The sequence below is a fragment of the Dermochelys coriacea genome, chromosome 4 (genome assembly GCF_009764565.3).
Source record: "Dermochelys coriacea isolate rDerCor1 chromosome 4, rDerCor1.pri.v4, whole genome shotgun sequence".
NCBI lineage: Eukaryota > Metazoa > Chordata > Testudines > Dermochelyidae > Dermochelys > Dermochelys coriacea.
The window spans coordinates 121,471,657-121,483,691 of NC_050071.1; the positions used below are offsets into that span (position 1 = coordinate 121,471,657).

Here is a 12,035-nt window from a genome sequence, read left to right on the forward strand (position 1 = left end):
GTAAATGTTTGGATTCATTCATTAATTATCTGAGATCAAATACAACTGTGGTTGGTAGCATATTTGTTTAAGTAACATGAAAAGATGACTGCAATAAAGGGGATTACACTGAAGGATGATTGTGGAATAGCTGACCTATGTTTTTTCAGATGCTGGGATGAAATGCTTTGGCATAATTGAAATGGCTTTCAGCCCCTCCGACAAGCTATGCATCAGTGTTTTTAGATTGCTGGACATCTGTTAATGCTGTAGAAGGGCCCAAAGATGGCTGTGGTTTTGTCTAGCCAATAAGTCATTTTTCATAACTTCATTTTTGATGCTGTGTAGGGTGTCTTCATTTTTAAATAATTTACCAGCTCCATTGAAGAAGACAACATTGACATATATTCATAAGTGCTATAACTCACTATTTGTGAATCAGAATTGGACTGCAGATTGGGTACCTCAGTGAGGCATTCCTTTACTACATATGACTGCTACAGAATACAATTTACAATTACCCTGAATGAATGGTTGTCAGATATGCTCTGTACACTGGCTTTCTGATTAGGTGAATTGCTGACAGTCAGCAAAGTGGTGGGTACACTGGAATCTCTTGTTTGAACCTTTCAATTTGAAAGCCCTGTATTCTGAAGAAGGATTTGACAATGCTGTGTGACAGGCTTTGTCTTTTTGGGGGTGTCTTGGAGTGTTGTCCATAAGGGTTCAGAGAAAAGGGCACAGCTGAGCTATTTAAAAAAATAGTGAGCTTTTCTATATGTGATATCTGGGCAGCCTAATTAAAGAATAAAGTTTCTGGCTTGATCTTGGCAGATGAGGGTGCCATGATACATTGCAGAGTCATTGAGAATTGGCAGTAATTTTAAAATTACATGTATGGGAAGTACGGGGATACAAAGTGTTGGTTTAATACAAGTAAGATTCATTGCTGTGGATGGGCAAGTGTAATGAAACATAAAGTAATATGGATTACTTTTTGTATCTTCTAATTATTTTTCCTCTGGTCTGATGGACCATAATTATATTCTCAGGGCCCATAAAAATCCTCTGGGTAGATTTCGGTGATCTGAACAAACATCTATTGGTTGAAGAGAGGCTGGCCCAAACAGTCTCCCTTAATAAGCTGAGCCGATGGGCGCTTGTATCTGATAGTGAAGTTTCCTCCTTCTCCCTATCCAGGCTGAATTGCCAGCAAACCTGTAGTAAGATACTAGCAACAGAATAAATAGCTGACATGATTGGAACATGCCTGGAGCTGGAGCCAGGAGTTTGTGCAGTAGATCTCTCTCTCGATGGTTAGTTTCCTGAGAAGTCTTGGGTCATGATTCTTTCTCTTGATTTTATAAGTCATGTTGTAACCTATTAGAACTAAACATTTTTTTTAAAAATTAAACACTCTTTTTTTAAGATGCCTCCCAGCTTTTATGTTTCTATACCAAACACCAACAAAATGCATAGAACAGAATGGCCATTTGATTGTGCTGTCTTTAAACAATGTGAAAGCTTTAATATATTTTAGCAAATTAAGATCTGATTCTGCAGTTTTTTGCATCAGTATAAATCCAAAAGTAACTCTATTGAATTCAGTAGTATTACACCACAGGGAGTGAGATCCAAACTGTCTCAATTTTGCATAGTGCCCTGTACATCTATGGCACTATGTAAATAATGCAAATGGCCTGGAATTGTAGAGTCTTCGTTCACTCATAATCTCCAGGGTATAGCAACCTACATTCTGATCAGTTGCATAAATACTGTACTAATGTACTAATTACCTTGATAATCAAACCGAATGGATAAAATTTCTGTTTGCAAAAGATTTCATCTAGTGGTTAGGAACAAAGCTAGTGATAGCTAAATAAAACCATGTTCCAAACTGTTGGAGATGACTGATGTTGACCCCACATTAACCAAACTAACAGCTGTGCAAGGAACCAGAGGTTCTTCCAATATTACCTCTTTAGGGTTGTCATGGTAACTGGTGTAAGAAGAACTAATATGGACTGGCAGTGAGTGAAAGGAAATTTTATTTAAGTGATACAAATCTAAAAAGTAACAGCCAGCACCATGCGAGAATTGTGGACTAGAGCTTCACCCTATTTGGCTAATGAGTTTGTCTTCCTTTGCAAATAGATTGTGAGATAAAACATATTTCTTGTTACTGGATTTTCTTAGACTGAAGACCTTATTTTTCAATGGGATTTAATCGGTGTGTTAATTTTTTTTTTTTTTTAGTTTTGGTTACGTGGATGAGTAACACAGACAGCACAGTGCTCTCTTGGAAAACAGCCACCTCTTCTAGAAAAGTAATAAGATGTAATATTTCAGTGCTTGTTTTTGGTCTTGCACAGAAGACCAAAGCGCCTCTTTCTGGATGAGATCCAGTAACATTGTTTAACACTTTGGATAAGATAAATTCATGTCCATAGAAGCCAAGACAGCTGCATTGTAAATTAGGACTGAGGACTAACTCAGCTCTTCCTGCTGTGAAAGTCATTCAAACTGATTAGACCTTGTGGTTTGGGAGCTGAGGGGAATTTATGTGATAATTTCCGCCCCCTCCTCTCCCGAAATAAAACAGGAACGTTTTACAAAATGGAGATGTTTACAGAAGATTTACAACTGCCCCACTCCTGTCCCAACCCTACAAGCCCTCTCTCTCCAATAGTTCAGGAAACTAGTCTACTAATATCCAGATCAGAACAGCTCTGAAAATGCTCTGTTGTTGTTTTTTTTATTTTAGCTCATATATCTGTATTTATTTCTCTCTCTCTCTCTCTGCGTGTAGGTGATTCTGATCCTTACCAAGTATTACCATACTGACATGGGGAAGGTGCTGGAGAGCTCTTTGTGGAGGTAAGTACTCAATCTTTTCCTATATTCCTTGTTCCTATGCTGACCAAAGTAGGACGGCTTCTTGCTTCCTTTTATCTTTTGAGGTTTCCTAATGGGTTGAATTGCTGACTCTGTGCAGATATAGGGTTGCCCAGACTTGCATCTTTTTTATGGACTGTGGTTGACTGAAGAAGAACTTAACAGGGGATTAACAATTTGTGCAGTGGAAATAAACAACATTAGAGGATAAGGTATCTTTCTGAGGCCACATTTTAAAGAAAAACAGAATTCTAATTTGGCATCAGGACCCAATTCTCCTCCTTCTCCTTTTTTAAATAACTCCCAGAACCTTAGAAGTTTTGCACCAAAGTTAAGGGTACTTAATGTAGTCATTATTTTAATTGCTAGTAGCTTTTGCTGTTCAGCTCTGTTTTTAGGTTAGTATCTGTAGGTGTGGTGTATCTTTCTGGTTGAAACTTGGAGCCTGTCCAGGTTGTGTTGCATCTTGTCGTATTTCAAATGTTACTTTTAAAATAATATTTCATTTAATCAAGATTTACCAATGACTTTGTCAACTTTGTCTCTTGCGCGTGTACACGCTCACACTTTGACATGTGCGCACACACAGATGTTTTTAGGGTTTCAGACACAGATATGGAACCAGTTAAATTCTCTGTTACACCAGTACAACCCCATTGATCAAGATCAATATTTTCCTTTTTAAGGGCAACAGCGGCAGATGCAGGGTCTTTAATTTTCCATGCTGTTTTTCTGCCGAAGTGCTGGGTTTTTTTTCCAGGTGAACTGTTGTCAAATATCCAGTTGAAGTGATGGGTGCACTTTAATGTTTGTATTTAAAAAAAATCATACTTCCAAATGAAAAATCTTTCATTTAAGTGCTTGGTACTGAATAACAAGCCACATATTGTACATTCAAAGTCATGGAAATATGTTTGTCCTGTGTTTCTAGATATACTTTGTACACCCTGCTGTTCCATCCACCAAGATGGGTTTTCAACAGAATACTCATGTCATAAGCATAGATCACATGCATTTTAAATATAGAAGTGTTTCCTGTATTACTGATAATCTGGGACCCTAGAAATCCATTTGTCATGGAAAAACATGGAATTTGCGTTTTTACAGAGAATCTTTAGTTTTTACATTATGTGAAAAAATAAACACATATATATTAACAAAATTTTACGGAAAGTATCAGTGTCACTTATTTAATGTATGCCCTCCCCCTCTTGTGGTTGATTTTTGAATGTGCTTTAAATTTACATAGCTAAACCTTCTCCAATAAACTGCTTCCGGCGTATAGAGGTTACTCAACTGGGTATAGTGGTTCGTATGCATCCCAAATTTCACTTCGGCTTCCAAGACTAACTCAGAAAGTAAATAATGTTAATATAAAAACAATTTTTGCTTTATTTTTTGTGCATTTAAATTCCCTCCTGAAAATATAGAATACAGACATAGAATTATTTGGTACATGTAAGAAATGCAAATTGCAATTCTGTTAATTTTATTATAATGATTGATGGCACTGGTAGGCTTTGAACTTGCTTAAAAATTGTAAATATATCAATAAAACATTGTGTTCAACTGATACCTATATGTATATCATGGCTAGGGAAACTAAAGTTCAGCATTTCATTTTAATTGCAGAAGAACATGGATTTTTATGTTTTTTTCTTTATCAGAGAATTTTGATTTTTTTATTATGGAAAATTGGGATCCCTGCTGATAATGTAGGAACAATACTATTTTTAATCTGTAGCTGGAGACATTTTCCTGAGCCTTCCTAAGTAACTAAATAGTCAACACAAGCAATGAGGTAAGGAAACATAAAATTTCCAGGAATGTGAATTTCTGACACAGCCTGAGGACTTGGGTTCCAGAAATCTGCAACCAGAGTATATAGTATCTCCGTTAGGGACAGGTATTGAACCTGGATTGTTACAAACTCTCTAACCACATAAACGCCTGCATGGAACATTCCTCACCATATGTAGCTCATGCAAGGGGAAGCCACAATTGCAGTCCTTGAACTCAAGGAGTGCAGGATTTGCTCCTTATATGTGGCCTCACAGGTCCACAGCACCCCAAAGGAGTCAGGAGAAGGGAAGATCTATGGTTTGGCCTGGCTTCACACCCATTTATGAAGTAGGCTGGCTGTGCTGGTTGGAGGAGTCTGCGTCCTCTTAATCTGCCCAGATTAATTAATCTTAAATTATTAATCTTAAATGCATCCGATGAAGTGAGCTGTAGCTCACGAAAGCTTATGCTCTAATAAATTTGTTAGTCTCTAAGGTGCCACATGTACTCCTTTTCTTTTTGCGAATACAGATTAACACGGCTGCTACTCTGAAAACCTTAATCTGCCCAGGTTTCCCATACAGTAGAGTAGCCCTGCACCACCTAATATTTGTGCCAGTGGCTAAAGAACGCAGTCTGCCCCAACCTCTTGCTCCAATACTTTACATTTTGCATAAGGATAAATAGTACCTCTTCTTCATACCAGGTATGTGATAACTAGCATGTTATCTCTGTGTGTGAAAACTGAAGACTATGAGCCTGATCTGGCCATCTTCTGCAGAATGGCCTTGGTTCCCACAGATCCCTAGAGGGAGTGGAGGGCACTCAGCATCTTTCAAGGTTGGCCCTTTAAGGACTATCATAATTAATTTGGAATTGCCATTTAAAACTCCCAACTTGTGGGATGGGTAATTTTTCTTTTTAATCTTTGCATAACACCTTGTGTGAGAGAACACAACCAAATGAAAATTGGGATTACAGGTGGGTGAATTTTTTTGGTTGATTTATTTACTCTCAGAAAAATGAAGAAACTATTTGCAAATTCAGGTTGAAATTGGCAAATCATTTTTTGCTAGCAGTGTTTTGGCAATTTTTTTTTAAAAGTCAAAATTGTTTGTTTGGACTCTTTCGAAACAAAACATTTCACCTCATTGGGCAACTCAGGGCTTGTCTATACAGCCAGTTGTAGCGTGGCAAGTTAGGGTGTGAATCTGCAATGTACCAGCACTCCCACACTCTAGGATTTTCACTGCGCTATCGCAGTGTCCATCTGGGACGTTACTGTGTGGCAAGCTTGTGTACTGTATTCAGGGCTTGTGTAACCTGGCTTGCCACACAGTAACTTGCCATGTAGACTAGCCCTTAATTAAATTTGTTTTTTTTTAAAAAGTTCATCCTGCCGTTTGAAAACATAATAAAAGGAAATGAAAACCCCCAAATTTTCAGTTTTAGTTTGACCCGAAATGATTTTTTTCTTCCAGATTTTTCGGTGAAGCCAATGAATTGAAAAATCAATTATTCAGATAGTCTTAAAATTGCATAACTACGTGTTGTCTTCCTATTAAAAACTGTTTGCCCATGTAACGTATGTTGTATGTGTCTAGTTTGCTAACTATAATTCAGTATAATCATAGAAATGTCGGACTGGAAATGACTGCAGTAGCTTAACTCAGGTCCCATACTGAGGCAGGACTAAGTATTATCGGGACATCCCTGACAGGTGTTTGTCCAACCTGTTCTTAACAACCTCCAATGATGGAGATTCCCCAATGTTCCTAGGTAATTTGTTCCAGTGCTTAACTACCCTTACGGTTAGTGAGGACGTTTTTCCTAAAGTCTAACCTAAATCTCTCTTGCTGCAAGTTAAGCCCTTCTTAAGCCATTAGTTCTTGTCCTGTCCTCAGTGGATAAGAAGAACAATATATCACCCTCCTCTTTATCAAAACATTGTATGTACTTGAAGACTGTTATCTTGTCCCCCTCTCAAGTCTTCTCTTCTCCAGACTAAACAAACCCAATTTTTGCAATATTTCCTTGTAGATCATCTTTTATAAACCTTTTAATAATTTTTTTGCTCTCTGCTGGATATTCTCCAATTTCTCCACATCTTTCACAAAGTGTGGTGTCCACAACTGGGTGCAGTACTCCAGGTGAAGCCTTATCAGTGCTGACTAGAGTGGAAGAATTACTTCTCATATCTTGCTTACAAAACTTCTTCTAAAACGTCCCAGAATAATGTTTGCTTTTTTTGCAACTTTATTACATGTTATAATGGATTACAAACTAACTCGTGTTTAGTTTGGGATCCACTTTAATCCCCCAATGCTTTTCTGCAGTACTCCTTCCTAGGCAGTCATTTCCCATGATATATTTGTGCAAGTACTTGTTTCTTCCCAAGTGGAGTATATTGCATTTGTCCGTATTAAATTTCATCTTATTTATTTCAGACCATTTCTCCAGATTGTCAAGATCATTTTGAATTCTAATCCTGTCCTCAAAAGTGCTTTCATCCCCTCCCAGATTAATATCTATGCGATTATCCAGATCATTTATGAAGATATATTGAACAGACCCAGATCCAGGACAGATCCCTATGGGACCCCACTTTATATGCCCTTCCAGCTTGACTATGAACCATTGATAAAAACTCTCTGAGTAAATTTATCTATCAGACAAGACTCTTTCAAAATTACCCATTGGGAGCCTGCACTTTCAACATAAACATTAAACATGCTTTAGATAATGCTGTTATTTAAGACAATTGCTTTAGGTCTGATTCTGCTCTGAATACTCATGTAAATGAGGTGTAACTACACTGAAACCAGTGGAGTTATATCATCATAAAACTGGTGTGAGAAGAAATCAGGCCTTTCCCTCTGCTTTCACGCAGTGGATTTACAAGATAGTTTGCCTTTTAAAACCAGAATGAAGCACCCCATGAGGAAAATGCTTAGAAGTAGCCTTAGAAAGAGTTGGCTGTTGATTTAACAATCAACGTATGTTTCTGGAATGCAGCTGAAATAGGAGCTTGGAGCAGGGGTTTGAAACTGGAACTGAACTTTGTGGTTTGGACATAAATCTACTTTTCTGTAAACAGGAGTTAAAAAGTGAATATACTCAGATTGTAGAATGTATTCTGATTACAAAACTACCCAAGGATCCAAAGAGAATAAGAATAGCATTTAGAATAAATCCCGTTTCTCTTGAAAGCTTCATGTACCGAACTGTGTGCAAAAAACAAGAAAATTGGTAAACAATAAACCATAGCATAATAGAAAACTGAATAGTTGTACTTTCTCTATATAGTTATTTCAAGATAGCTGGTATAAATGGAAATATCTCCATTGACTTTCAATGGAACTACATCAGGTTACACAAACTGATGACCTGCCCCAATGTATTCCTATGTAAAATGCCTATTTTATTAAAGATTTTTTTTTTGCTCTTTACACTTCTATTTGCATCAGAACAAATACATAATAAGACAGATGTGGAAAAAATTCAGAGACTTTTGTTTATGGGGAAAAGCCATTCATCTCTGCAAGGTTTCTAATGGGAATTAATGCTGTCATATTATTTCCTGAATGAGCCCAGTATTTGTCTGTCTCTGTTGTCTTCCTGGCTAGAAAAATCCCACACATTTATTGTTCTCCGTATGGGGGAAACAAAGGTACTTTAAAGACTGTAGATAAAGGTAGTGTAGCACTGTGGCTGCTATTACAGTAGAGTCGCAGGGTTTCGCGCAAAGCCCTCGAGAATCCTAGATCTAAAACAAGGCTACTGAAAATATGGCTTTTTAGCTTAATGAAGACTCTATTAGCTGTGTAGCTAAACAGCTCTTTGTTGTTGTTTCTTAGAGCAGCTCATGTACAGGGTCTATTTCTGATCTTGAATACTATGGATTTAGTTGAATTCATCCTGTTTTGCAACAATGTAAAAGAGATGAGAATCAGACCCACAGCAAAATTATGCTAATTTCACAAAATGGAAGCCACAGAGATGAGAGAATCAACCTCCAGGCTTGAGTCCTCTGGCCCAGATAATTACATCTAGGCAATCAACCTCATTTCCAGTTAACAGCATGTTGTTTCATGTTACTCTTGTTCCCGAAAGGGGTGCCAGTCTCTTTTGCTTTGTACTCTAGTACCATCTCTTTCCTGAAAGCCTTCCCTGATTTTTAATTTACTTACGAGTTACTTTAAAAGGAACACTTTCAGTTGGTTTTTTGATCAGTTTCACTCTTTTTGATGAAGACTTTCGGACCATTTTCTTGCATCAAAATCCTTCACTAAAATCTGACTCCAGACACTATTTAGAGAATTCCTTTATTTAGGACCAAATTGTGATCATTTGGAGTTGTGGGATTAACTCTGATCAGTGTATTCTGAATCTTTAGTGCAGATCTGTCCCACTTATCACGCCACCAGACAATGTTATCCCTCTGCTGAGAAGTAGCAGGTGTCATGGCCTTGCAGGTCAGCTGTCCGTTGGAGGAGAAATCGCTGACCCAGCCTGAGCGTATGCTTCGTGTAACTTGTTTTATTTAGGGCAAGTCTACTCTGCAAAATGAAGTTGACCTAAGTTACATTGATGTACCAGCCACCACAATAATTAAATTGCTTTTGCATTTCCACACTGTGCTCCTGGTGTCAGCGGTGCACGTTCTCATCAGGAGCAAGTGCATTGATTTAACTGTCAGTGTGGGGCACTGTGGGATGGCTTCTGAAACCCAGCAACAGTTAGCTGATGTAAGCAAGGTAGTGTCTACACTGACACTGCATTGACCTAACTACATTGAGCTAAGTGCTATGCCTCTCATGGAGGTAGAGTTATTAAGTCGGTGTAGTGGGCGAGTTACATCAGTGGGAACTACATTTTAGTGTAAATGCTTACAGAGTTAGGTTGACATAAGCTGCTTTACGTTGACCTAACTCTGTAGTGTAGACCATGCCTTACGCTGGAATTGGGCAAACTATGGCCTGCGGGCTAGCCCCCAGGCCCTTCCCGTCTGTCCTCCCTCCCCCCCAGCCTCAGCTGGCCGTGCTGCCAGCGTTCTGGGCGGCAGGGCTGCGAACTGCTGCCGGGCAGTGCGGCGGTGTGGCTGGCTCTGGCCGGGTGGCGCGGCTGCCAGACATGCTGCTCTGATCGGCATGGTAAGGGGGGGCAGGGGATACCAGGGGGCAGTCGGGACAGGGAGCAGGGGTCGGTGGGATGGGGCAGAGGTTTGGGGGGGCAGTCAGGTGATGGGAAACGGGGGGGGGGGGTTGGATAGGCATGGGAGTCCCGGGGGGCCTGTCAGGGGGCGGAGGTGTGAATAGTGGTCAGGACAGTCAGGGGACAGGGAGCAGGGAGGGTTGGATAGGGAGTGGGGTTCCAGGGGGTGGTTAGGGTGGGGGGGTTTCGGGAGGGGGTGTCAGGGGACAAGGAATGGGGGGTTGGATGGGTGGAGAATTCTGAGGGGGGCAGTCAGCGGGAGGGAGGGAGCAGAAGCCAGGCTGTTTGGGGAGGCACAGCCTACCCTACATGGCCCTCCAGACAGTCTTGGAACCCTGAAGTGGCCTTCTGGCCAAAACGTTTGCCCACCCCTGCCTTGCATATATACACCAGCCCTGGAGCGGAGGTGGTTAGGCAGTCCTCTCTTTCAGGGATCTCGGTGCAAACACAAGACTCTAGTTCCCAGGGAGCAACTCTGCCTCAAGAAATGACTCTTGATAAAGAGATTCAGGCAAAGAGGAAGTTCCCTTGTTGCTTATCACTGCTACTCGAAAGAACCTGCATCAGAAAACCAATGCCACTGCATTTCCTTCCAGGACTAAAAACTTGCTCTCGTGCTAAGACTGTAACAGCTCCACGTGGTGATCTCTGCCATCTGTGTGCTGGGTGAAATTCTATACCTGTATTATGCAGGTACCAAACTAGATGATCATACTGATTGCTTCTTGCCTTAAAAACCTTTACATCTATAAAAATATTAAGTAGTAGTATTGTCCTTGGGCTATTGAAAAGCCTCTTTCAATTCTCCTGAAACTTGCTTTGCCATTATCCTTTCTTCTCTTTCCCATCACACACACATCACATAGGCTTGGGGTACACCTAAATTTAGGTCAAACTACGTACATTGCTCAGGCCTATGGAAAAACTTTGCACTTTGTGCAACTTAGTTACATCAATCTAATCTCCACCATAGACGCAGCTAGGTCGGTGGAAGACTTCTTCCATCCACCTACTATGGCCTCTTGAGGGGGGTGGATTTACTACAGAGATGGGAAAAACCCCTTCCATCACTGTAGTAAGTGTCTACACTACAGTGCTACAGCATCATAGCTGCAGCTGTGTTGCTTGTAGGATGTGTAGTGTAGACATACCCTTATTAACTTTTTCTCTACCAGTGAATCAAGGGGTTTGGGGAGGCTCAGTGGCCCAGTTGAAAAGGGGGTGGTGACTGGTATCTGTTCTCTGTGCCATTGTAGTTGCAATAGGAGCTTGGAGAGGGGAGGGAGACAGGAGATGAAATCAGATGTTCCAGATCAGACTGAAAGGAAAATAGCAGTTTGAGGCAGGGTTAGACTGGGATTCATACAATAACCAGAGACCCTGATTTTGCATCTGGATCTGTACAGTCTGACCCCTGTACCCATGCAGAACCCTGTTAATTTAAATAGGTAACTTCAGTCTGCCCATGTGGGTCAGATTGTAGGATTGGATGCCTACATTTCAGTTGGCTGCAAAGTCTAATAGTTGAGTAATAAGCTAGTGAGTGAATGGTACTTGGTAATCAAAGTGCTAACAACCCTGCTACGTCAGTGGTACTAGCCAGTACTGATGAAATAGAAACACAAATCATCATGAAAGCAACTTTGGGCACCCATATTTGAAATTTAGGACCAATTATTCTATTTTAAATAAGCAACAGCTAGGAAATTCATACTCACACTTAGCACTTGTCTTCAGACATGAACTAATTAGTCATCAAAAAGAAAAGGAGTACTTGTGGCACCTTAGAGACTAACAAATTTATTAGAGCATAAGCTTTCGTGAGCTACAGCTCACTTCATCGGATGCATCCGATGAAGTGAGCTGTAGCTCACGAAAGCTTATGCTCTAATAAATTTGTTAGTCTCTAAGGTGCCACAAGTACTCCTTTTCTTTTTGCGAATACAGACTAACACGGCTGCTACTCTGAAACCTGTAATTAGTCATCATAACACTTCTTGGAAATAGGTAAGTAAAATATTATCTTTATTTTACAAATGGGATAATTGAGATGTTCAGTGACCTGCTGAAAGTTACACAGTAACTGAGAAGCATGCATGGCCACAGTTGGAACTGGCCAGTTTCTGGCTTTCAATCCTGTTGTCAGACCACTAGACAACACTCTA

The 12,035-nt window shown here is 40.0% G+C and overlaps 1 protein-coding gene across 4 annotated transcripts in view; it reads left to right on the forward strand.

Annotated features, from left to right (window-relative positions):
- SORCS2 (sortilin related VPS10 domain containing receptor 2) overlaps positions 1-12,035 on the forward strand; it is an 847,342-nt gene that overhangs the window by 277,147 nt on the left and 558,160 nt on the right. For all 4 annotated transcript variants that reach the window (XM_038400342.2, XM_043512489.1, XM_038400346.2 and 1 more), the window contains exon 2: positions 2,789-2,856. In XM_038400342.2, coding sequence (XP_038256270.1) covers positions 2,789-2,856 — 68 coding nt within the window. The remainder of the gene's footprint in view (positions 1-2,788; positions 2,857-12,035) is intronic.